Raw genomic sequence first — 19,216 nt, forward strand, 5'->3', positions numbered from 1 at the left:
CTACTAGGCTATCTCCCCCTCAAAATGCTAGTGAAGTAGACAGTATTTTTAGAAATCTCCATTTCTAATTAAAAAAAAATCAAACTGAAAGAGGTTTATGCTTCTCCATTTTTTCTCCCAGCAGGTCACTGAGTCACTACTTCTCTTAAAATCTCATCCAAAACTTTCCTTGTTATTTCCTCATCATTTTGCACGCTGTGAAATAATTATCATATAAAATGTTTCACCATATAAATGAGTTCACCGTACAAAATATATATTGTATTGCATTAAGAATCCATAGTGGGCTCTTCACAGTAGCCAAAAGAACTTCAATTTTAAGGGAAAATTTTTGGCACTATTTCAAAGTGGAAATGACATTAAATGCAAATATTCTGAATATTGTGATTGTTACCACTATTCACTGATAGTCCCTTTTACAAGCATCCTCACAGGGGTAAATAATTTGCAAGAAACAAGATCTGCCTGTTCTGGACACAGCTTCTACTCAAAGGAGACAGCAGTCCTTTTGCTGAGCATTTCAAAGTTGTGCTTATTAATTGAGTCTGTTTTGGCATTATATTTTCCTGAACAGGACTGTCCTGAAATTATCAGTTCTTCTGAAAACCCGTAAGTGTGGATTTTTGGCTTCTAATTTTGAAAATCTTGGCTATAAGTTTTACATAGCGATTCTGTCTGTTGAGAGAACACTTATCCTGAGATCTCACCTGAATTTAGAAGACAGGGTGCAAAGACATTTTGTCTTTCGCTTGTCAGTTTATTATCTTCCTTCCATGCTCCAATTTTTATATAGTTGAAAGTCACTTTTCCTTTCTTTGCAAGCTATAAGAAATAAATCCTGCTTAAGAGTGTAGCCATTCTGCCATTCCTTGAATTACTAAGAATGTTAATAAAATTTAATGAAATACAAAGTGTTCATATTAATGAGACTTCAGAGGCTTCTAAAATATTTAGAGCGATAATATTTCATGGGTTGTTTTGGAGTACTCTCTGTAGAGGTCAACTGTGATACGATCACTGAAACCTATGGCTATACTGTAGCCTTAGGAAACCTGCGTAAAAATAAACCACATCGCTTTGATAGACCAAACCAGCCAGCAGGAAATAGGGGCAGAACTATCACCACTGAACACCAATGGCATGAGAGAGGCCATTAAAACAAATAATATAAATGAGCCTGAGACGGCTATAAGACCTGCAAGGTGATTAATGCCCGTGGTGACAAGTTGGAGGCATAGGAGGAGATTAAAGATTAAGTTAAAGGTAACAGTGCTAACAGGCCTTTTCCTGCCCACTGCTTCTAATTGCTCTTCCTTCCTGCAAATCCAGTGGCCAGCACTGCCTGCTCAGCGCCGCATTCCTCCCCGAGACTTGTCAGACTGGTGGATAAATGACATTTTTTTTTAGAGCACTCTGTTCTGTCTTTTCTTCCCTTTTTTTTCTTTTCTCCTTTTTTTCCTTTTTTTCTTCGTTTTTCTTTTTTGCCTGTTCTGTCATCCCTTGGGTGCATAGGAAAAAATTCAGAAGTCATGTGGAAGCTGTCCCTGTTGGCTTTAGGCAGTGTCCTGCATTGGGACGGTAAGTATATGTTGATCCAGACCAGGCTCCAACTGCCCAAGCTGGTGCAGTTTGCAAAGGGGAGGCCACCAGGAGGCATAGGTAAGAATTGCAAATTTCTCTCACTTGGCTTTCCAAAACAATTGTTCAAACAACAAGAAAAACTTAGAGTATCAAAAAAGCCCAGTCTCCTGAACCATTAAGGCTTAGTTGTAGCCTATCTACTGCCTTATTTGCAGAAGGTTTTAACACTTGACCTGAAAAGTCAACAAAAGAATCACCATCTCCCATCTTAATAAATTAAGTTCTATCTTCTCTAATCACTTCCTACAAACACACAAAGTCATCTGTTTCCTTTTGGCTTAGATCTTGTATACTGTTTGGAGGAAGAAGGTCTACTTTTGTCAGCACGCCTGTTAAATTTATTTGCTTTTCTAGTTCAAGGAAAAAGCCTATAACTGTGAAAGTCATCCAATGCTTTTATTTATTTATTTTGTTCAGTTTGATTGATACGTCTTTGTTCTGAGCTCATACAAAATTGACCACAACTACAGTAAAAGTGCCTCTTGTTAAAACACTTCCAGAATACCCACGTGTTCCCCTCCTGCGCTTGCCTTGCGTGGGAAGAAACTTGACCTCAGGTGAAGGTGCACCGAATTCAGAAGTGCTCCATCAGAAATCTTTCTGGCTGATAAGTCCAGAACTTGACAATTACTCAGACTACTTTGCTGTATGTAACTCTGCTTCTTAAGTTACAAGTGTGGATTCTCAAGCTGAGGTGGAAATAGGGCAGCTAATTTGCACTTAGGGTCCTGACTTCCTTTTGTGTCTTAGAAACCTTTCACCCAGCTCAGTGGGCAAAGGGAGTCACTTGGAGAAGCAGAAATGTCACCCTTAGATATCATCAGTGCTGACATATGCGAATAGATGTATCTAACACTGGTTCATAATTGCTCATTGGTTCTTTCTAGCATCATTAAGAAAACATGCTGTAAAAAATGATATTGATGATCATTCCTCCAAATAATTTGTGTAAATATCTGCAGATATACTTGTGTCTATGAATGTATATATACATATATATTTATTTATTTCATGTTTCATAGGCCACCAAGATTTATTGTCCTTGGTAGTAAATATTGACCTTGGATTTATCTCAGTCAATGTTTACCTCTTAGGCCAATAAATCTTGAGGTTCACCTTAACAGAAGTCAATATCTGCTTAGTGTTCAGCTCCATCATTAATATAAATATTTTCATGACCTTTGCATGTATTGGTCTATTTTTTAAAGTCAACTTAATGTTACAAATCCTATGGCACATTGGCAGTTTATTTTTCAGATCTGTTTATTCATTTAAGATCTGTTTAATAACCTCTGATATTACGGTCGAGGTGTTGCAGAAAGCATGCGGTATGTTTTTTGAGGAGAATCTCAGGAATGTGAGTGCACGTTGCTATTTCAAATGGAGAGGGAGGTGGCCTGGAGTACCAGTGTATATTTGTGCGGTTCATCATGCGTTTACCTACTACCAGCGTATAAGCGTTGCTTTGATAGCTGGTGCTTTTCTGGTCTTTTTTCAATACTTTCTTTGCACAAGCAAATCTTCCTGAGATCAAGTGTTTGCTTTTCTGTATCTGTCACTGAGTTTAGGGTTAGCAGGGACCTTTAGACCACCTAGTCTGACCTTTTTATCTCCTGCCATCTTTACCTCCTCTATTTAAGAAACACTTTTTGCCGCCTTCCTCCTCCCCTCTCTTTTGACCCTCGCCAAGATGAAATTTCTCTGCAGTGTTCTTAGTAAAGTTTTCTTTTTAAATTGCATTGATTTGGTGTGATAACATCTCAGTCTAGCTTCAGACTGAAGTGTCCCAAAGTCTGGAGCGTTGCTTTGTGAGTCTCTCCAGACTGTCACCCCTAAACACGCACAGACATTGCCCTTTCCTGCCTGTATATACTTAGACGTGAGCATTGCACCTAAATGTTATCTTGAGCCGTTCAGTCATGGGTGGGGTCCCTCCTGACGTCCTCCCCCTAAAAAGTGAGACGCAAAGTGGGGTTTAAATGCCTATGACCTTCTTCCACCTCCTCTGGCCACAGGAACGTGTAAAGGAAGCATATGATGTGTGTCCACAAGTTGTGAAACCCTCTCTTTAAAATAAAGCAACCTGAAGGCAAGATTTTTACACGATCCAGGACAGTTACTTAATTCAGGCACTGAGCTCAAAATTTTCCTTGTTATTATTATTACTGCATTACAAAGCACGTATATAATATTCGTGATTACAAGCCGCTTCACCAGCACAGGTAAGAGAGATGTTCTTCATCTCAGAACGTTCTCACTCCAAACCCTTGATTCTACCACCCCCTTTTCATTAAATTACTCCTTTTATTTCAAGTATGAGCGCTGACTGTTCACATGGATAAAAGCTTGCAGGGTTAAACCCTTTGTGAGCCTATAGAAAATGTACTGTGAATGTGGAGAGGTTTCTATTATTTGTTATAAAGGTGCTGTCGGGGTAAATGGTTTAAAAACATTGTGCTACGGAGAATTCTGATCCTTGTCACATGAAACAGCATAAATGTCAGACCGGGGATTTATATGAATATTCCTTGAAGAGAAGCAAAGACAAGGAATTAGTTGTTCTCTTGTCCTATTTATTCCCTTAATTGGATTTATTTTTAAGTGGGCTTTAGTATAGAAATTTCTGCTTCATTTCTTTATCGTGTTTTGGAATGTCATATCAACACAGATAAAGCCTGCTTGCCCTACATTAAAAATATATTTAAACAAGTGGAGATATGTTTCTTAAATAGTAAAATCTTCTATTTTTTTTAACTATTTTTTAAACCTAACCTAAATCAGTTCTCAGCTTACAGACAGAGTATTTTAAGGTGTCCGTGTTGGAGCAGTTCACAGCAGCGTACCCAGCCACGATTCAAGATTTGGAGCAATTATACCTGCTGATACATCAAGTTTTCAAGAGAAGGAACCGTGAAGCATTTTTTTTTTTTCAGAAGGATTTGTATGCTACAGGCCATATCGTAGCTGGTTTATGCGTGAGACCTGATAGAGCAAGCACAGCACTTGGCTGTTTTTCGATGCATGCCTCTAAGTCAGACTGAAGAGCAGCTTACTGTTGTCAACGTTTGATTCATAGAGTTGTGTAAATGGGCAAAAAATTCCTTTCTGTCATGCCAGAGGCCAAATTAAACAGAAATCTGTGAACCGGGAGGGTTATTTAGTTGGGAGGAAGCAACATGAGTCGTGTGATAATGTACTCCTGCAAGCTTTTTTGCAATTTGTTTCGGGGCTGAGTTTGTCCTGGTTTATTTAATGCCATAAAATACAATTCTTCCTGCTGAGAAATTGCTTAAAAATGATACCGGCATGAAGGCAAACAGAGTTAGCAGAGCCAAGCAAAAGGTGTTTGAAGGTTTGGACTAAGAGTGACCACAAATGTCTGCATTAATACCGATCCACCAGCCTGCCTGATGAATTCTTCATGTTCCCTTTCAACCAGGCATTTAAAAAATGTACTGCAGATATGCAGGAAGGCATACACAACACTGCTTTTTCCCCTCTCCCATCCCAGCAATGCTAATGAAAGCTCAGCATAGCTGAGATTTCCAGATTTGCTATCACCGTGGAAAGATAAAAGTAGACCCGTGCACGTTACATTGCAGAATTTAACGTTGGGCACTCTTGATTTTTTTATTGTTTGCAGCAAAATGCAGGAGAATGAGATTAGTGCCATGTTTGCTAGACAGGTTTTATAAAACACAGCAAACTGCTCGGGAATTAGTGCTGTGAGGTTCGAAGTAGCAGGTGTTGCTGCTGGTAATACTGCTGGGTGTCTTCAAGGTGTCTTTGATGTACATTTTAGTGGTTAGTGAAGGTTCGGAAAGAAAATTACTAAGAAAGATGGAACAAAGTAATATAACTGTGTCTGAATTTATTGATGCAGGTATGAAGAAAGCACGCCCTTAGGTCTGTGTTTGTGCATCTGTGGATTTAAACGGCTTTTCAAGCTTAAAAAGCTCCCTGTCCTTCAGACCCCTGCAAATACAGATCACTTAAGAAAAAATGCAAGTATCATCTGATCTGATCGATCTCTATTTTCTCCTTCTTTGAATTAGTGGAGCTGTAAAAAAATGAAGCTGCTTAATTGCGATAGTTCACTAAAAAGCTCCTACAAAAGAAGTATTTATTGTCTAGGGAAATTTTATCTCTAGTTCGTTTTATTGTAAAAGATTCTATCTCAGAAATGCTGTGAATCAGAGATGAAGGGGAGTAATGATAAACTTAGGGAAAACATAAGGAAAACGTGTGGGTGTATGAGTTTGCACATGTCTGTAAGCTATAATAGATATGCAAATAGAAAAGCAAGTGCTTGTGGACATGTGGTTTTGTGTCAGCTATGAATTTTTTTCATCAGCTATTTAACACTAGATTTACACACTTTTAAAAAATAATTCTGACTCATTCTAGGGAACCTTTATCAGCTATTTTATAATGATTCCGTTTACTGATCCAATTATAAACTAAATTGAATCCTATCCGCTAACACAGGTTAAAATGTTTTTATTATACGCAGCTGTTTGATATCTCCAGGTGTGGGAGCACACAACAAGGATGGAAATTAATTAAGCAAGATGTGGGAGATGCTTGCAGCTGTATGTTCTGTGCTTGTCAGCCAGAGGAGACGCATGTCAAACACTGCTTGATCAGTTGCAGCATGCGTTCCTCTGACTCGCAGCAGGCACTCGGCTGAGTGACTTGGGAACTACAACTCTGCAGAGCCTTGGCTTCAGTCTCTGATCGCTTCCGAGCTTTTCCAGCGGCACTACGTATTGATACACATAGTACCAGAATTACCCTAGGAGTTTCCTGATGTACAAAACTATTTTACATGAACATGATAAAAACCCCCTCTAACTGCATTTATATTGAGCATCTTGTCATTCCTTAGCATCGTGTCATTCTTTAGCATTAGCATCTTTAGCATTCTTGCAGTATCCTGATTTTTATGTTAATGGCAAGGGCCACCAGGCGCGGAAGGGAAGAGATTTTAACCTAATACCTGATAATTCTTATCTATTTTTGTGCTGATATAGTTGCCAGGCACAGGTGCTGTCTTGCGGCACTCAAGCCTTTCTTCTAGGTGCAGAAGCTGTAGTCATAAAAATAGTGCGTAGGAGCAGTAAGTATATGATTCGAAGGAACAATCATAATTATCAAATGCAATTTAATTTTCCCATATTTCTAGAAAATGTTAGAAGTGCACAGAATGCAAAAAAAAAGTAAAATAAAAGAAAATAATGAAAATAGATGAATATTGTGTTCATGTCCAAGTTCCACAACCACAACAGTTTGTTTGTAGACATGCTCTGAATAGGAAAATTGGGAGAATTATTAGAATAAAACTTTCTCTGTCAACAGTTTGCTAATCATAGGGATGCAAGAAAACATAAATATATATAATTTCATTTTCACAAAAGAATGTCCTTCATCTCAATCTCAAAGGCAAACCAAAAAATGCTATTACTGTTGTGGGGGAGGTATTTCTTTTCACTGCATAACGTGAACAGTAAGATAATGTACGTAGTATGGTTTTGTTCATATTTACTTATGTACATGTGAAATACAATTATCATAGTTCACTATTTAAAATAATGTCCTATATCCCTATATAGGGATACCCTAGGGATATATGTCCCGTGTCCCTATGTTGAGGGACATCTCCTCCTTCATCTACTCCAAGAGACTGCATAATAGTGCATTTATAACTGCAAGCCTCTGGGAGTTCTTTAAATCTCAGCATATACTATTATATTTTCAACGAACTTCAGCTGTAGTAACCATGAAATTGGGACACGGTGATTAGCGATCTGTATCAGTGCCATTTACCAAGGGCTTCTTTAGCTGTATTACCTGATTAGTAAAGTAAGGATGAGGAGTGGTGCGTAGTGACTCTCGAGCTTCATTGGGATAGTCCAGAAGAGGGAGCTTGACATTAAAGAGTGAAAAGATTTAAAAGTACCAGAAGGAATAAATTGTTCAAATATGGGAACTTTGTTATGGTAACCCGTTATCACTGGTGGCATTTGCTTCATATTAATAACAACAGAGACTTGTTTTGGGGATGATTATTATTATTGTGGTGTTGTCTTTCTGTCCCACCAGAAGCAATTTTCTTTCAGCTGTTAAGTTAAAATATTTATTTTTTCAGCGTGGTATCCGCCATTGCTTTTCCAGAATGTTTGAGAAAATGACAAATAATTAATTGTGTGGAAAATGTAAATCATATATACTCATCTGTGACTTAAAGGGCCATCCTTCTTCTCTTTAGTCAGCTCAAATGCACCGACCTCGTTTCGGTGATGCCAGGGATGAATTTGGCCCACTTTGTCTGAAGTACATGGTTTGTCATTGTGCTAAGCGTTTCCCTGGGTCACTTCTACAATGCCAACGCATACAAATGACGCCTTTGACTTCATTACAGTGCCCTTCTGTGCTTCTAATAATAACGTATTTGGAGCTTTCTCAAAGTAAAAGCTTAGTAGAGTATGCTTGCAGCAGTGCTGTGTTCTTGTAGTATATAACCTCCATAAATGTCTCTATCTTTGCAGTAGAGTCTGGTACCTGCTGGCTAAGGAAAGAGTTTCTAATCACTATCCTGTACCTACTAAACCAGAAAGAAGCCTGTGCAGTCTAGTGTGTGTGTTTCTCTATAGGTGTATATACATATCTGTACATCATAACCAAGTAGGGAGTGTATTTTATTGACCCAAGTTTCTCTGGGTCTTTTTTTTTTTTTCTTGTTTGTTTTTCTTTTGGCATTTAAATTTTTCCCCCATCTTGAATCTCAGTTCCAAGATTAAAATCTTGAGAATGCTCACACACAGAAAACAAGCAAACAAATGTGGTTAAGTTCAACTGATGTATCATTTTCAACAATGCCTTATTTTGATTTTAACCTTTTACTAAGAAACTTAATTTTGAAGTAATTTCATAGTGATAAGTAGATCCTCTGAAGATATCACAGTAGGACATTTAGATGGTTTCGAAACTTTTAAACATTTTAAATGGGAAATTACATCAGCCATTTTCCACAGGAATATTCAGTTTCAGCAAATTGTTTTTTTCCCCCCAAAAAAACGTTACCTACTTTCTAATGAAGGCCTCCTGATATGCACAGACTTTGTTGATGAGCGGTTGATGTTTAGTGATGTGAAGTTGGGATACAGTCTCATTGCAGTTATTCATGCAGAAGCACACAGATATTCCTACATCAGTACGCAGAGAGCATATTTTCCGTGCATTATGCATGGGATTTCCTCCAGCTGGCCTCCTGACTCACGCTCCCCCGCCTCCCCGGTGTCTGCGGCTGAGCACAGGACCACCTCATCTCTCCCACTGGGAGAAGCTTGGTGCCAAACCCTGGGCTCCCGGCGGGTGGAAGGGGCTTCCAGACATCCCTACTCCAACCTCCTGCTCAAAGCAGGTCCGGTCAGAGTTGGCTGCTCTAACCAAGAGCTTTGCCCAGTTGAGTTTTGAAACAACCCCGCTTCCCTGGGCCCCTCTTCCAGTGTTTGACCACCCTCATAGTGAATTTTTCTTCTTTATATCAGGTGGGAATTTCCTCTGTTCCCATTTGTGCCTGTTGCCTTAACATCTTCCTGCTGTGCAGCTCTAAGAAGAGTCTGGCTCTGTCTTCTCTACACCCTCCCATTCAGCACTTCTAGACAGCAATAAGATCTCCCCGATCTTTTTGTGAAGAATACAGTTCCCCCACCCTCTCTCCACCTGCTGTATGCTCCGGGCCTTGGACGGTTTTGATGGCCACTGTGGACTGACTACAGTTTGTCAATGTCTTTCTTGTATGGGGGAGCCCAAAACTGGACATGGTATGTCAGGCTGTCTTACAAGGGCTGAACGGAGGGAAATAATCAATTCCTTCAACCTGCTGGCTACACTCTTGTTGGTACAGCCCTGTCTGCAGTTGTCCTTGAACTGCAAGCTATGAAAACGTTTGAAACTGGTCTGCAGTGAGAGACTCTGGAGAGCTGCCCTGTGTTCAGCTGGATCTGCTAGAAAGGATGCCATGTGGCTGCAGTTCGGTGTTAGACATGGCATGATACCTGGCTTAGCATGAACATTGTGTAATGTCCTCCTCTACCCTCTAGCATCCATTGCAGGCCTTGCCACAGGGCTTCTTATGCAAACAGGCTGATGGGTCTGGAACTGGAACTAGTTGAAGGAAGCGTGGGTCTTCCCTCAACCTTGTGAAAGGTTAGCTAGAGGTGATAGTAAGAGATGGACCCAGTTACATTTCCACCAAGCCCTGCCTCTTGGATGGGCATGGTACAACCGTGGCCTTGGCAGCATGACTTCAACGAAATCATGGAGGGGTGGACAGGAGGAAAAGAGGCCAAGGTGAAAGCAGTGGGGTAGGCTGTGGGATTGGACCTTGTCACTCTTGAGCCACAAGGCTTTGGCCCTTTTTAGAGAGTCACCCTCTTGTTGCATTTGGCCATAGCAGATGGTTTTCCAGATGAAGGTCTCTGCCCATGCTCTTTCTCTTTGAAAGCTGTTGTTAACATGTTGAAGATGATGTGAACCATTGACATGTAGATGTATAGAGTCTGTAAAATGAATTGATGCGCTGCTCATAAAGTTTCATTCAGTTCATTCGGTGTAATAAGTCATGAACCTGTAAAAGGACATCATAAAACAGTAAAAATGGAAATAGCAATAGAAGATGACAATTTTTTATTTTTCTGTTTCACATGCCTGTTAGTTATATGGACTTGTGACTTAATAAATGTTACGGAATTAGACATGGACTTTAATTTTAACCTGCTATTCAGAATGTCTTCTCATGTCCGATTTCAAAGACTTACATGGTCATTATGGTAAAATGAATGTATGTCTTAATTGTAATAATACCTAAACATTGGCCATTATACTGAAGTAATTAGATATTCTCAATTGTTAATAGCTTTGTATGCTGCTGTAATTAATTTGTTGCTGTCGTAACAGGAAAAAAAATAACAGAAGTAGATGGGAAATGTTTTTGTTAAGGCTTCAGTACTGACTCTCCCTCTTAGGTACATGCCTGCGACACCACATATTTGAATACAGCAATTGTAAGCTCTGGGCTGTTAGTTTTAAATACCTCTAAAAAGGAATCTTTTATTTTACCTGTGTGCATTGCTTTTATTCTCAATAGCCAGTAAATAGTAGTAATTAATTGTTTCTTGGTGGTTTCAGTATTGTACATCAGCAATGACATGCAGCATTCCTAGGAACAAGCAGTGTGGATTGACCCCTTATACTTACACATAGCGTAGACCCTTGCATTTTATTCAGTGTTGAAGTACTGCATTTATTCCTTCACTACATAGATGTTAATTGAAGCCAGTCATCTGGTTTAAATTCTGTGCTCTTCATCCTTACAGAGCAGGAGAAGCGGTTGTTAGAACAATTGCTAGAAAGTTGTTGTCTTTTCAGGAAATGAATCATAAGAAAATATTAGGCATACAGGAGAAGAGAAACACCCCCCCCCAAACTTTAGAAATCTTAAAATAGTACCCAGATATAAGAGCTACAGCTAAAGAAAGGCAGAGTTACTATCAATTATGTTTACTAAACTTTAAAGGTACATAAGTAGGAAAGGTTTAAAACACTCGAATCTTCCTGCTAGGACAGCCTCACTCCGAGAAAACGTTGCATGTCATTTGTTGAATTACGCCAGAGCAGCTACATATCTTTTAAAGCTATCCTCAACAATACAGGGCTTGCTTTGTTTTTCTAGAGAGATAGCAAAAGAAGAAAAAACTCTGTATAGTGCACACATTGAAGGCTTTCTGAGTCTGCCTGCACAATGAAATTGTTCTGATTGAACTCTGACAAATTATAACCTGCAGGTATAACGAAGATTTTCCACTTTTGCCTAACACATGTACATTTTGTCCCTTCCATTTTTCCTTTCCTGCAATGCATTCAGCACAGCAAGGGCTGGAAAGAAATCTGATTGTGAAACTGATAAATTGTCTTACATAGTTTCCCTATTTTGGCCATTGCCATGGTCTGGTTCTGAAAGTGCTTGGAATCCTCCTTCTCTCGCTTTGTTTTAACAAGCTGCTTCTCGGTTGCCCATTGCCAGTGCTGTATTACCTACAGTGCACATTATTCTTTTTGTCTATCTCATATTCTATGTCAACTCGAAGCAGCCTCGGTGTAAAAGCAGATGAGGTGGTTTATTTTTATCACTCACTTTTTCTCATGAGAAAGAGAACCCCTTGGGCCTGCCCTCTCTACTGGCTTCCTCTTAGCACAGTCATTTGCATCTTGGCAAATGGGGACTATAAAATGCTACTGAATTAAATCAGCAAAGTGTTTCATCATATTTATTTTGCAATCACTGTGATAGACTCTTTGCTGGTCTAAATAGCTGTGGTCTCATTGATTCGAGTGGAGTTTTCCTTCTTTGCATGAAAAGGGAATTGGCTCAACCTGGACGGGTGGCCAGAAGCCATTACAGACAGCGGAGGATTGACCTGTGATTTCAGGTCTGATCGCAGTTGTTTGCAATTCTCCTGTACACTCATGGGAGACACTTTATGTGTTAAAACTTCCTGCAAGCCTTTAATATCATTGACCTTTTTAAAACAGTCTTTTAAATTTTGATATTCCCTAAGAAGACAGATGGTATTTTTTGACTGAATAGATAGAGATTTCATGTCTAAATGCATTTCTTGGTTTCACTTTGTTGAACTAGTTAACTGCTCTCTGTATGTTCTATGCTGCTCACAATCTTTTCTTGTAATTTGTATTTGAATTATACTATCAAAAAGTTACAAAGAATTAAATGTGCAGAAATCCCCCTGGAAAACATTGGTAATGTCCTGCTAGTGTCTCCCTTTGGATCCAAATGTGAATATTCAGGTACATACAGTCCCACCTGCAGCTACACTTCCAAGCCAAAAATTGCCCTTGATACCTTCTGATTGGAACAAATGTTTGACTCTAAGTGCCATGAGTAACCACATACTGATCCTCTGGAAGTAGGTAGGGAAGCTGTGAAAAAATTGCAAAGCCTGTCAAAAGCTTTGGCTCTGGAGAGGGCGAGAAAGAGCCCTCCAAGTACTGATGCTGAACCCGGGATGCGCTGGGTGCAGCGCATCTCGTGGTTGCAGTCTCATAGAACAACAGCTGAAATAGCAGAACTGGTGCCCTATTTTCTTCTTCCATCACCTGAATAAGTCATCTGTAAACAGGGCAAACGATACATTTTCAACAAAATAAGGAAGTCCCTCTGAGCAGTTCTCGTTTACAGCACAATCATAAAAATCCTGGCAAAAAATCAAGCCCTTTCCCTATCAATTCAGCGCACAGCATTGCTAGCACGGTCGGTGTCAACAGTTAAATAGCTGGTGCAGGGCAGAAGACAGAGGCTGCTGTGTTCTTGGTGCTGCAGCTCAGACAGAAGATGAAATCATGGTAGTTCAGCATTGGGTGAAGACTTAGCTACTGATTTTCTGGCTTTCTGTTTTCGCTGGAATAAAACCTGCTTGTGCTTGAAAAAAATTTTGGTTGTTAGGAATCTGTATGTGTGTGTCTGGCCCTCATTATTTAACAAAACTTTCAAACCCAAGAAATACAACTACCTACTTTTGCAGAGCTGTAGAAGAACGTGGCTACAGTCTTTGCCTGATGGTGAGATGGTTGCAGCACTGTATTTGTAAGGGTTTTTTTTTACTGTAATGGTCAGAGGGTGATTTTGAATGACTTAAAAACAGGTGCACGGTACAGGAAAAAAACAGCAGACCATATTTTTGGCCCTGGCCGTATTATTTATGCCTTTAGTGAGCGCCACTTCTTAACTAATTCAGTATTTAAAGATTTACTTGTTTTCTCTACATAGTACAGACCCAGGACACATGGCTGAAACTGCATATGGAGCATAGGACGTTTATTAGGGAGGTGGAAAATATGTCTGCTTATTGTAGTTTCAGATTTTGGCTTAGGTCAGGAACAAATTTTTCAAATTTTCAAAGTATTTTGGCATGTTGATCCTTGGGACATTTTTGTGTTTATTTCAGACACTGCAAATAAAGACAATAAGAAAATTTTCAAAACAAATTCTACACTTAGTCTGAATTAAATCAAAAGCCAGATTTCATACAGGGACCTTAAGCATTTGGTTCTTTAGGAGATGATAATTTCCAGAAGGGTGGTTTTCTTTGGTGGTGTTCTGAATGTCCCAGTTTTTGGCTGCCAGACTTGTAGGTTGAGAAACTTTGAGGCTGCCTGCTGATCCATATCATCTGAGGTCTGAGTCTATTTAATGAATCTCAAATTGAGCATCCAAAAGCAGAAACACTCCGACTCATTAATCACTGTGAGAGATCTTGGCCTAATCATATCAATTAAGAACAATAGTTCCCTAGTAGAAAAGAAACATGATGACGTGTTTCCAGTGACAGTCATGATATTATTGGTCACTTGCATTTATTTATCAAAGTTTCACTTTGGAAATGTAAATCAACATCACCATGACTTTGGGTACCTTGTGTGTTTGTGGGTTTATATGTGTTTTAGGCTCATGTTTGATGACATGTCCTTCAAAGGTCTCTTTAAAAATCCAAGTCTTGGTCTAATAAGATGGAGACTTCGCTGAACACATCATAAATGCGGTGCTAGAATATTTACATTAATATTCTAGGCAGCAGAACATTAGTGCAAAAATGCTGTTGCTGCTAATAGACTTTGGGTTCATTACACCGTCAGCTGAAAGTTTGTGAGTTTTAAAGAAGTTTTGTGATAAAACTAGAAGGTGTTGTAGAAATGAGATGTGGAACATTTTGGAGAAGGGTGCAGTGCTATACATAATTTATTGGGCACTATTTGTACAGTCGTTAAGTTATAAATAAAATACAGCCTTAAAACAAAGATGAAAGGCTGAAACTGTGGGTAGTTATTTCCTCTGTATTTCTATTGAAAAAAAAGAAGTTTCCAAGTTTGTTCAGTCACATTTTGGTTTGGATATTCACAGTGTTGTGTCTATTTTGGATGTATCGCATTGAAGACTTTAATCTTTGCCACGCAGAGTGCCTTTTCCTCTGGTAAATCTTCTGCAGGCTGCAGGACAGTTTCTAAAGCTCTGTGATGTGCCCAGGCACAGCCAAGGGAAACCACGGGGCGGCAAATGAGCCTCTGTCACACCAAATTTCCAAGTCCCAGAGCTACTGAAGAACAGTTAGACTTGCCTTATTGACATAAGGTCCCTCGATCACTTTCCATTTTGATTCATTCCAGTTTGGCACCTACCATCGCGGTACTTTCCCCCATCCCATCTGAACCTCAGATCCCATTTCTTTTAGGCTGAGGGCACCGAGGGTTGGCACAGGGACCAGCTCCACAGCCTGCACCAGACAGATGTTTGTTTTCTGCCAACAGAGAAGTCCTCGAACTGGAGAAATGCTGAACCCATTTAAGATCATTAAAAATTAGTTTAGTGGATTTAAGAATACAGTCCATATACTTTTCAGAATTATTATAGATCTTTGCATTGGTGCTCAGAATGAGGTGAGAAAGAGGTTTCTCCTTAGAGCCTCTGAGCAGGCTTCTTACCAGTGGTGGAGGTATTTCCTGAATGTGGGTAGGAATAGCACAGGGTGGGCCTGATGAAAAAACAGGGGTAAAATAGATAATTTTATTATAGGTCACAGGCTAAGCATCCCTTGCAGGTACTGCGGAGCAGCAGGAGGTGCCTGGTTTGAAATCTTCCAGTTCTCCTACAAGTGGTGCTGACGCAGAGCTGCGATACTGAGCAAAAACATTCTGGCTGCTGAAGAGGAAAGACATGACCAATTTGAACTTCGGAGTGAAACATTTCCTAGAACTGAGCCTGAATAAATTCTGGAACAGTTGAACAGGAAATAAGCTAATAATGGGATTTTACAATATGCATTTCCCATATAAGGCATTGAAATGTAGCATGGGTTTGTTTGCTGATCTTTGGCTATTTTGACGAAAATTCTAGGTTTCTTCACTGTTTGCGCTCCGTTACGATTGTGAGGACTTCGCTCCATTCCTGGCTGAAGTGTTTCATCTCGCCGCTGTTGTCGGTGGTCCCTGGATGGACCATTCCTAGACCAGACCAGGGAAGAGACTAGTTAACAATTCTTCCTTGCTGCCTTTTGTTTGTGTCGGGGAGCTATTTCCTTTAGCCCTTGAGACTGATGCATAGGAAGGGGAAGAGAGGTGGGGAGTGCCCGCCTCGGTGCGGTTCATGCTTCTGAAAATAAGTTCCCCAAAAATCTGTTGTGGGGAAAGGAAGCCCTGGCTCCAGGGAGCCTGCTGTCTCCCTCAATAAACAAAGGACTGGATTTGGGCAAGTTGCCCAAAGTGTTGGTGCAGGGTGCGTTCCCGTCCTTACTGCTCTGCCTGGCCTTTTAAGGATATGTGACAGTATGCTGGAGACCACAGTAAGGTGTGTAATTCAGGGATGATTAATGGGTCCAAGCCTCTTCTGAAGCTTTGGTGTTTCTGTAGCACTGGTCAAATTCCCTTCTCACGAGTAACTCACTGAGATTCTCAGAGTTTGGCCTCTTCTGCACTGTGAGTGCAATCTCTTGCCAGCTCTTATGCTACATTAATTTTGAGCCATCTACCTTTCCAAATGTGCTCTGTATTGTGGAACAGGTTTTGCTTGTAAACGCGAGGCCAGATGTTCAGAAGAGGAGAGCTCCCGTTTAGGCATCTAGCAATTACTGCTGTGACACACACCAATCGCAGCTGAAAATCTGAAATCTGTCTGCTTAGACAATTGCTGGCTAGTTTGTGCAGTGCTATAAGTGCTATAAGAAGTGGCCTATATGCATATAATTCTTTCAAAATAGCATGCACTGAATCACGGTCTCACTTAGTTTTAAACCACAGCTTGTGCCAGCTTGATTTCTTGCCAAACAGGGGCTCACTTTCCAGTTACAACTAACATCTTCCTTTTCTTTTTCTGCAAAAGCTGTTAATGAAGGCTAAATGAAACAATGAAGGTAGGTCTGCTGGCTAGATAAGAAATAGGTCTGATTCATTAATAAATGTTTCTTTTCTTTTCCAGTGACATATTCGATGCCATGTTCCCCGTCACACACATCGCAGGAGAAACAGTCATACAACAGGGTAATTCTTCCCCTCATTTTTCCCCTTGTATGTTTGCTGAGATTGTACAGTTCACATCTCTCCGTTTGAGATTTCACCCTCTTTGCTCAACGGGAAGAATAACCATATTCCAAAAGCTTCTAAGTGTGCAGCTATATCATAAGTTCATGGATGCAGGCCTTTTGCTACATGTGCAGAGATCTCCTACAAAACCACGCTGGTAGATCTCCAGGGTTTCAAAGTGCTACAGTTAAATGTAGATAAATAGCATTTCAAATTAAAATGTTCATTCCTTACCTGAAGATAGTCAGGAAGTAGAGCACAGCTCAGAATGCGTAAGGGTGGCACAGGCTAGCTGAGAGTAATTAGAGATGGAAAATATTTTTATGGTTGTTGGGAATATGCAACACCTCATTGTGCTGTGTCGTCGTTATCGCACTTGGCAACTTACCTGCATGCCTGCAGCGTATTGTGGAGGACTTCATTACCCTCAGGCTATATTAAAGCCTCTTATGTGTTTACACTGAATGAAGTGTTGAATCAATCAAAAGAGATAAATTAATGCAATTGAAAGATATTAGTAGGAAGAAATCATAGCAATATTTTGATTTATGAAGGCAAATAGGCAAGGAGGTTTCAGAAAATAAACCTCTCTGTAAGTAATCTGGTGTACAAACCTGTGCAAATATGTACAGGATTAAATATGGAAACAGGAAATTATTGAACAGTTTAGCAGACCTTCAGGAAACAGTCACCTTTTTTATTTTGCTTCCAGGTGATGAAGGAGACAACTTCTATGTGATTGACCAAGGTGAGGTGGATGTAAGTACACTCTTACAGTATATTTATTTTGAAGCTACGTAATAAAATTGTATGCTTTGGCACACAGCTCTATCCAGCCATGTGCTGTGGTTCTGTCTCCTTTCTTCTTGAAATACATTTCACAGGATTGGTCTCATTACTTTGCTTTTGTTGTGTTAAGTCATTTGTGCATAATTTTATAATTGGCATGTTTTACATCCTAGCTTATTTGTCCATTCCAAGCAGGAAAATATGGTATCAAAACCAAGCAACTGACATTATCTTTAGAACCCTAACCACACCTGGAGGTGTGCAGTCTTTGGCAGAGCAGGCCACCATGCTGGAATGCACCCGAGGGTTCAGATCAACCATAAGGAAAATATTTTCTTTAATCAGTTAGCTTAGCTCATGTGTTGGTTTTTTTTTCCCCAAATTGAGATACAGCCTGAGGCAGCGAGTTTCATCTTAGAAACCTTAATTTGCTTTTAAAATTAGGTCCAAATATACGAACAATGCAGCATATTAATAAAGCAAGGATTATTATAAGTGTAAAGTGATCTGTTAGACCACAAAACGTTTACAGGAGTATGCGGTGGTTTAATCAGCAAGTCTTTGAAAAGAGGCTTCTTTCTGAACCTGCCTTCCAAATCATAATCTCTTCACCTCTTATCATTTTTACCCCTTATGAAACTCACCCTTTTGCAGTTTTGCTGCAAGTTCCTCATTTGACTGAATTTTCTACACACACCTTACATATCCATAGTTGTCGGATAGGACGGGCTAGCTCATTAGCAACGTTGCTCTTCAGATGCCCAGATGAGTTTTGTGTGGCATATTTAAAGAAGAAAGTAATTTATTTTAAATCCGGGCAGGAGGCATACAGTTATTTTAGTGAAAGTTATTTTTTTTAGCAGTCTGTTTGTGTCAGGAGACCATCTAATTGGTATTGTTGGGAACTGAGAAACCTCACATGCTGCCTCTGCCTCTGGAAGTTGCTCGTCAGGAAATCCGTCTGACTCACTGTTCCTATCAGGCATACCTCTCAATAGCAAACATTGCCACATCCACAGGGCCAGAAAATAAAAGAGCAATATTTATAGAACAGCGCTAAAATTTAGTTTTAAAATAATTGGTTAGGGCCCGATACTGAGCTTAATGAGTTCACTGGCTTTGAATCAGACCCACAAACATACGCAAATGCACATAGTGAAGTTATAGATTAATTCTCTTTAAAAATAATTTGTCCTCACTCAAAACATTTAGGAAAGCTTTCTTCAGTGTTTGGCTCAGGGATAGTGGGGGACCGAATGACATCAGAAAACAGTCTGCAAAACCCTTGCAATTAATTGCAAAAAAGATAATCTTCCATATGCACATATTGCTCTTACAAAGCAGTGACAAAATGGGGAAAATAAATGTCCGGGGCCTAGCCAGCTTTGTGTCTGCTTATAAGAAAAAAAAAGGTGGTTTGTGGGTTTTCTGTAATTGGTGGTTGCCACTAATGGCCAAGGTGGCCGTGGCTCTGCAAACGTTGAGAAGGACTTGTTTAGAGCACCAGTTGCTGTACTCTCTGTCAGGTAAGATGGCGTCTTAGCTCCCTTCCCAGGTATAGCCTGGCGTCTACTCAGAAACACCTTTACTGCATCATGTTAATTGTCTATCAGAGGTTCTCCTTGGTTTTTTCTGG

The 19,216-nt window shown here is 39.8% G+C and overlaps 1 protein-coding gene across 2 annotated transcripts in view; it reads left to right on the forward strand.

The window, feature by feature from the left end:
* The window catches only part of PRKAR1B (protein kinase cAMP-dependent type I regulatory subunit beta), a 103,105-nt gene that overhangs the window by 43,082 nt on the left and 40,807 nt on the right, over positions 1-19,216 (forward strand). For both annotated transcript variants that reach the window (XM_076350799.1, XM_076350800.1), the window contains exons 5-6: positions 16,688-16,749; positions 17,504-17,550. In XM_076350799.1, coding sequence (XP_076206914.1) covers positions 16,688-16,749; positions 17,504-17,550 — 109 coding nt within the window. The remainder of the gene's footprint in view (positions 1-16,687; positions 16,750-17,503; positions 17,551-19,216) is intronic.

This window comes from Aptenodytes patagonicus, chromosome 13 (assembly GCF_965638725.1).
Source record: "Aptenodytes patagonicus chromosome 13, bAptPat1.pri.cur, whole genome shotgun sequence".
NCBI lineage: Eukaryota > Metazoa > Chordata > Aves > Sphenisciformes > Spheniscidae > Aptenodytes > Aptenodytes patagonicus.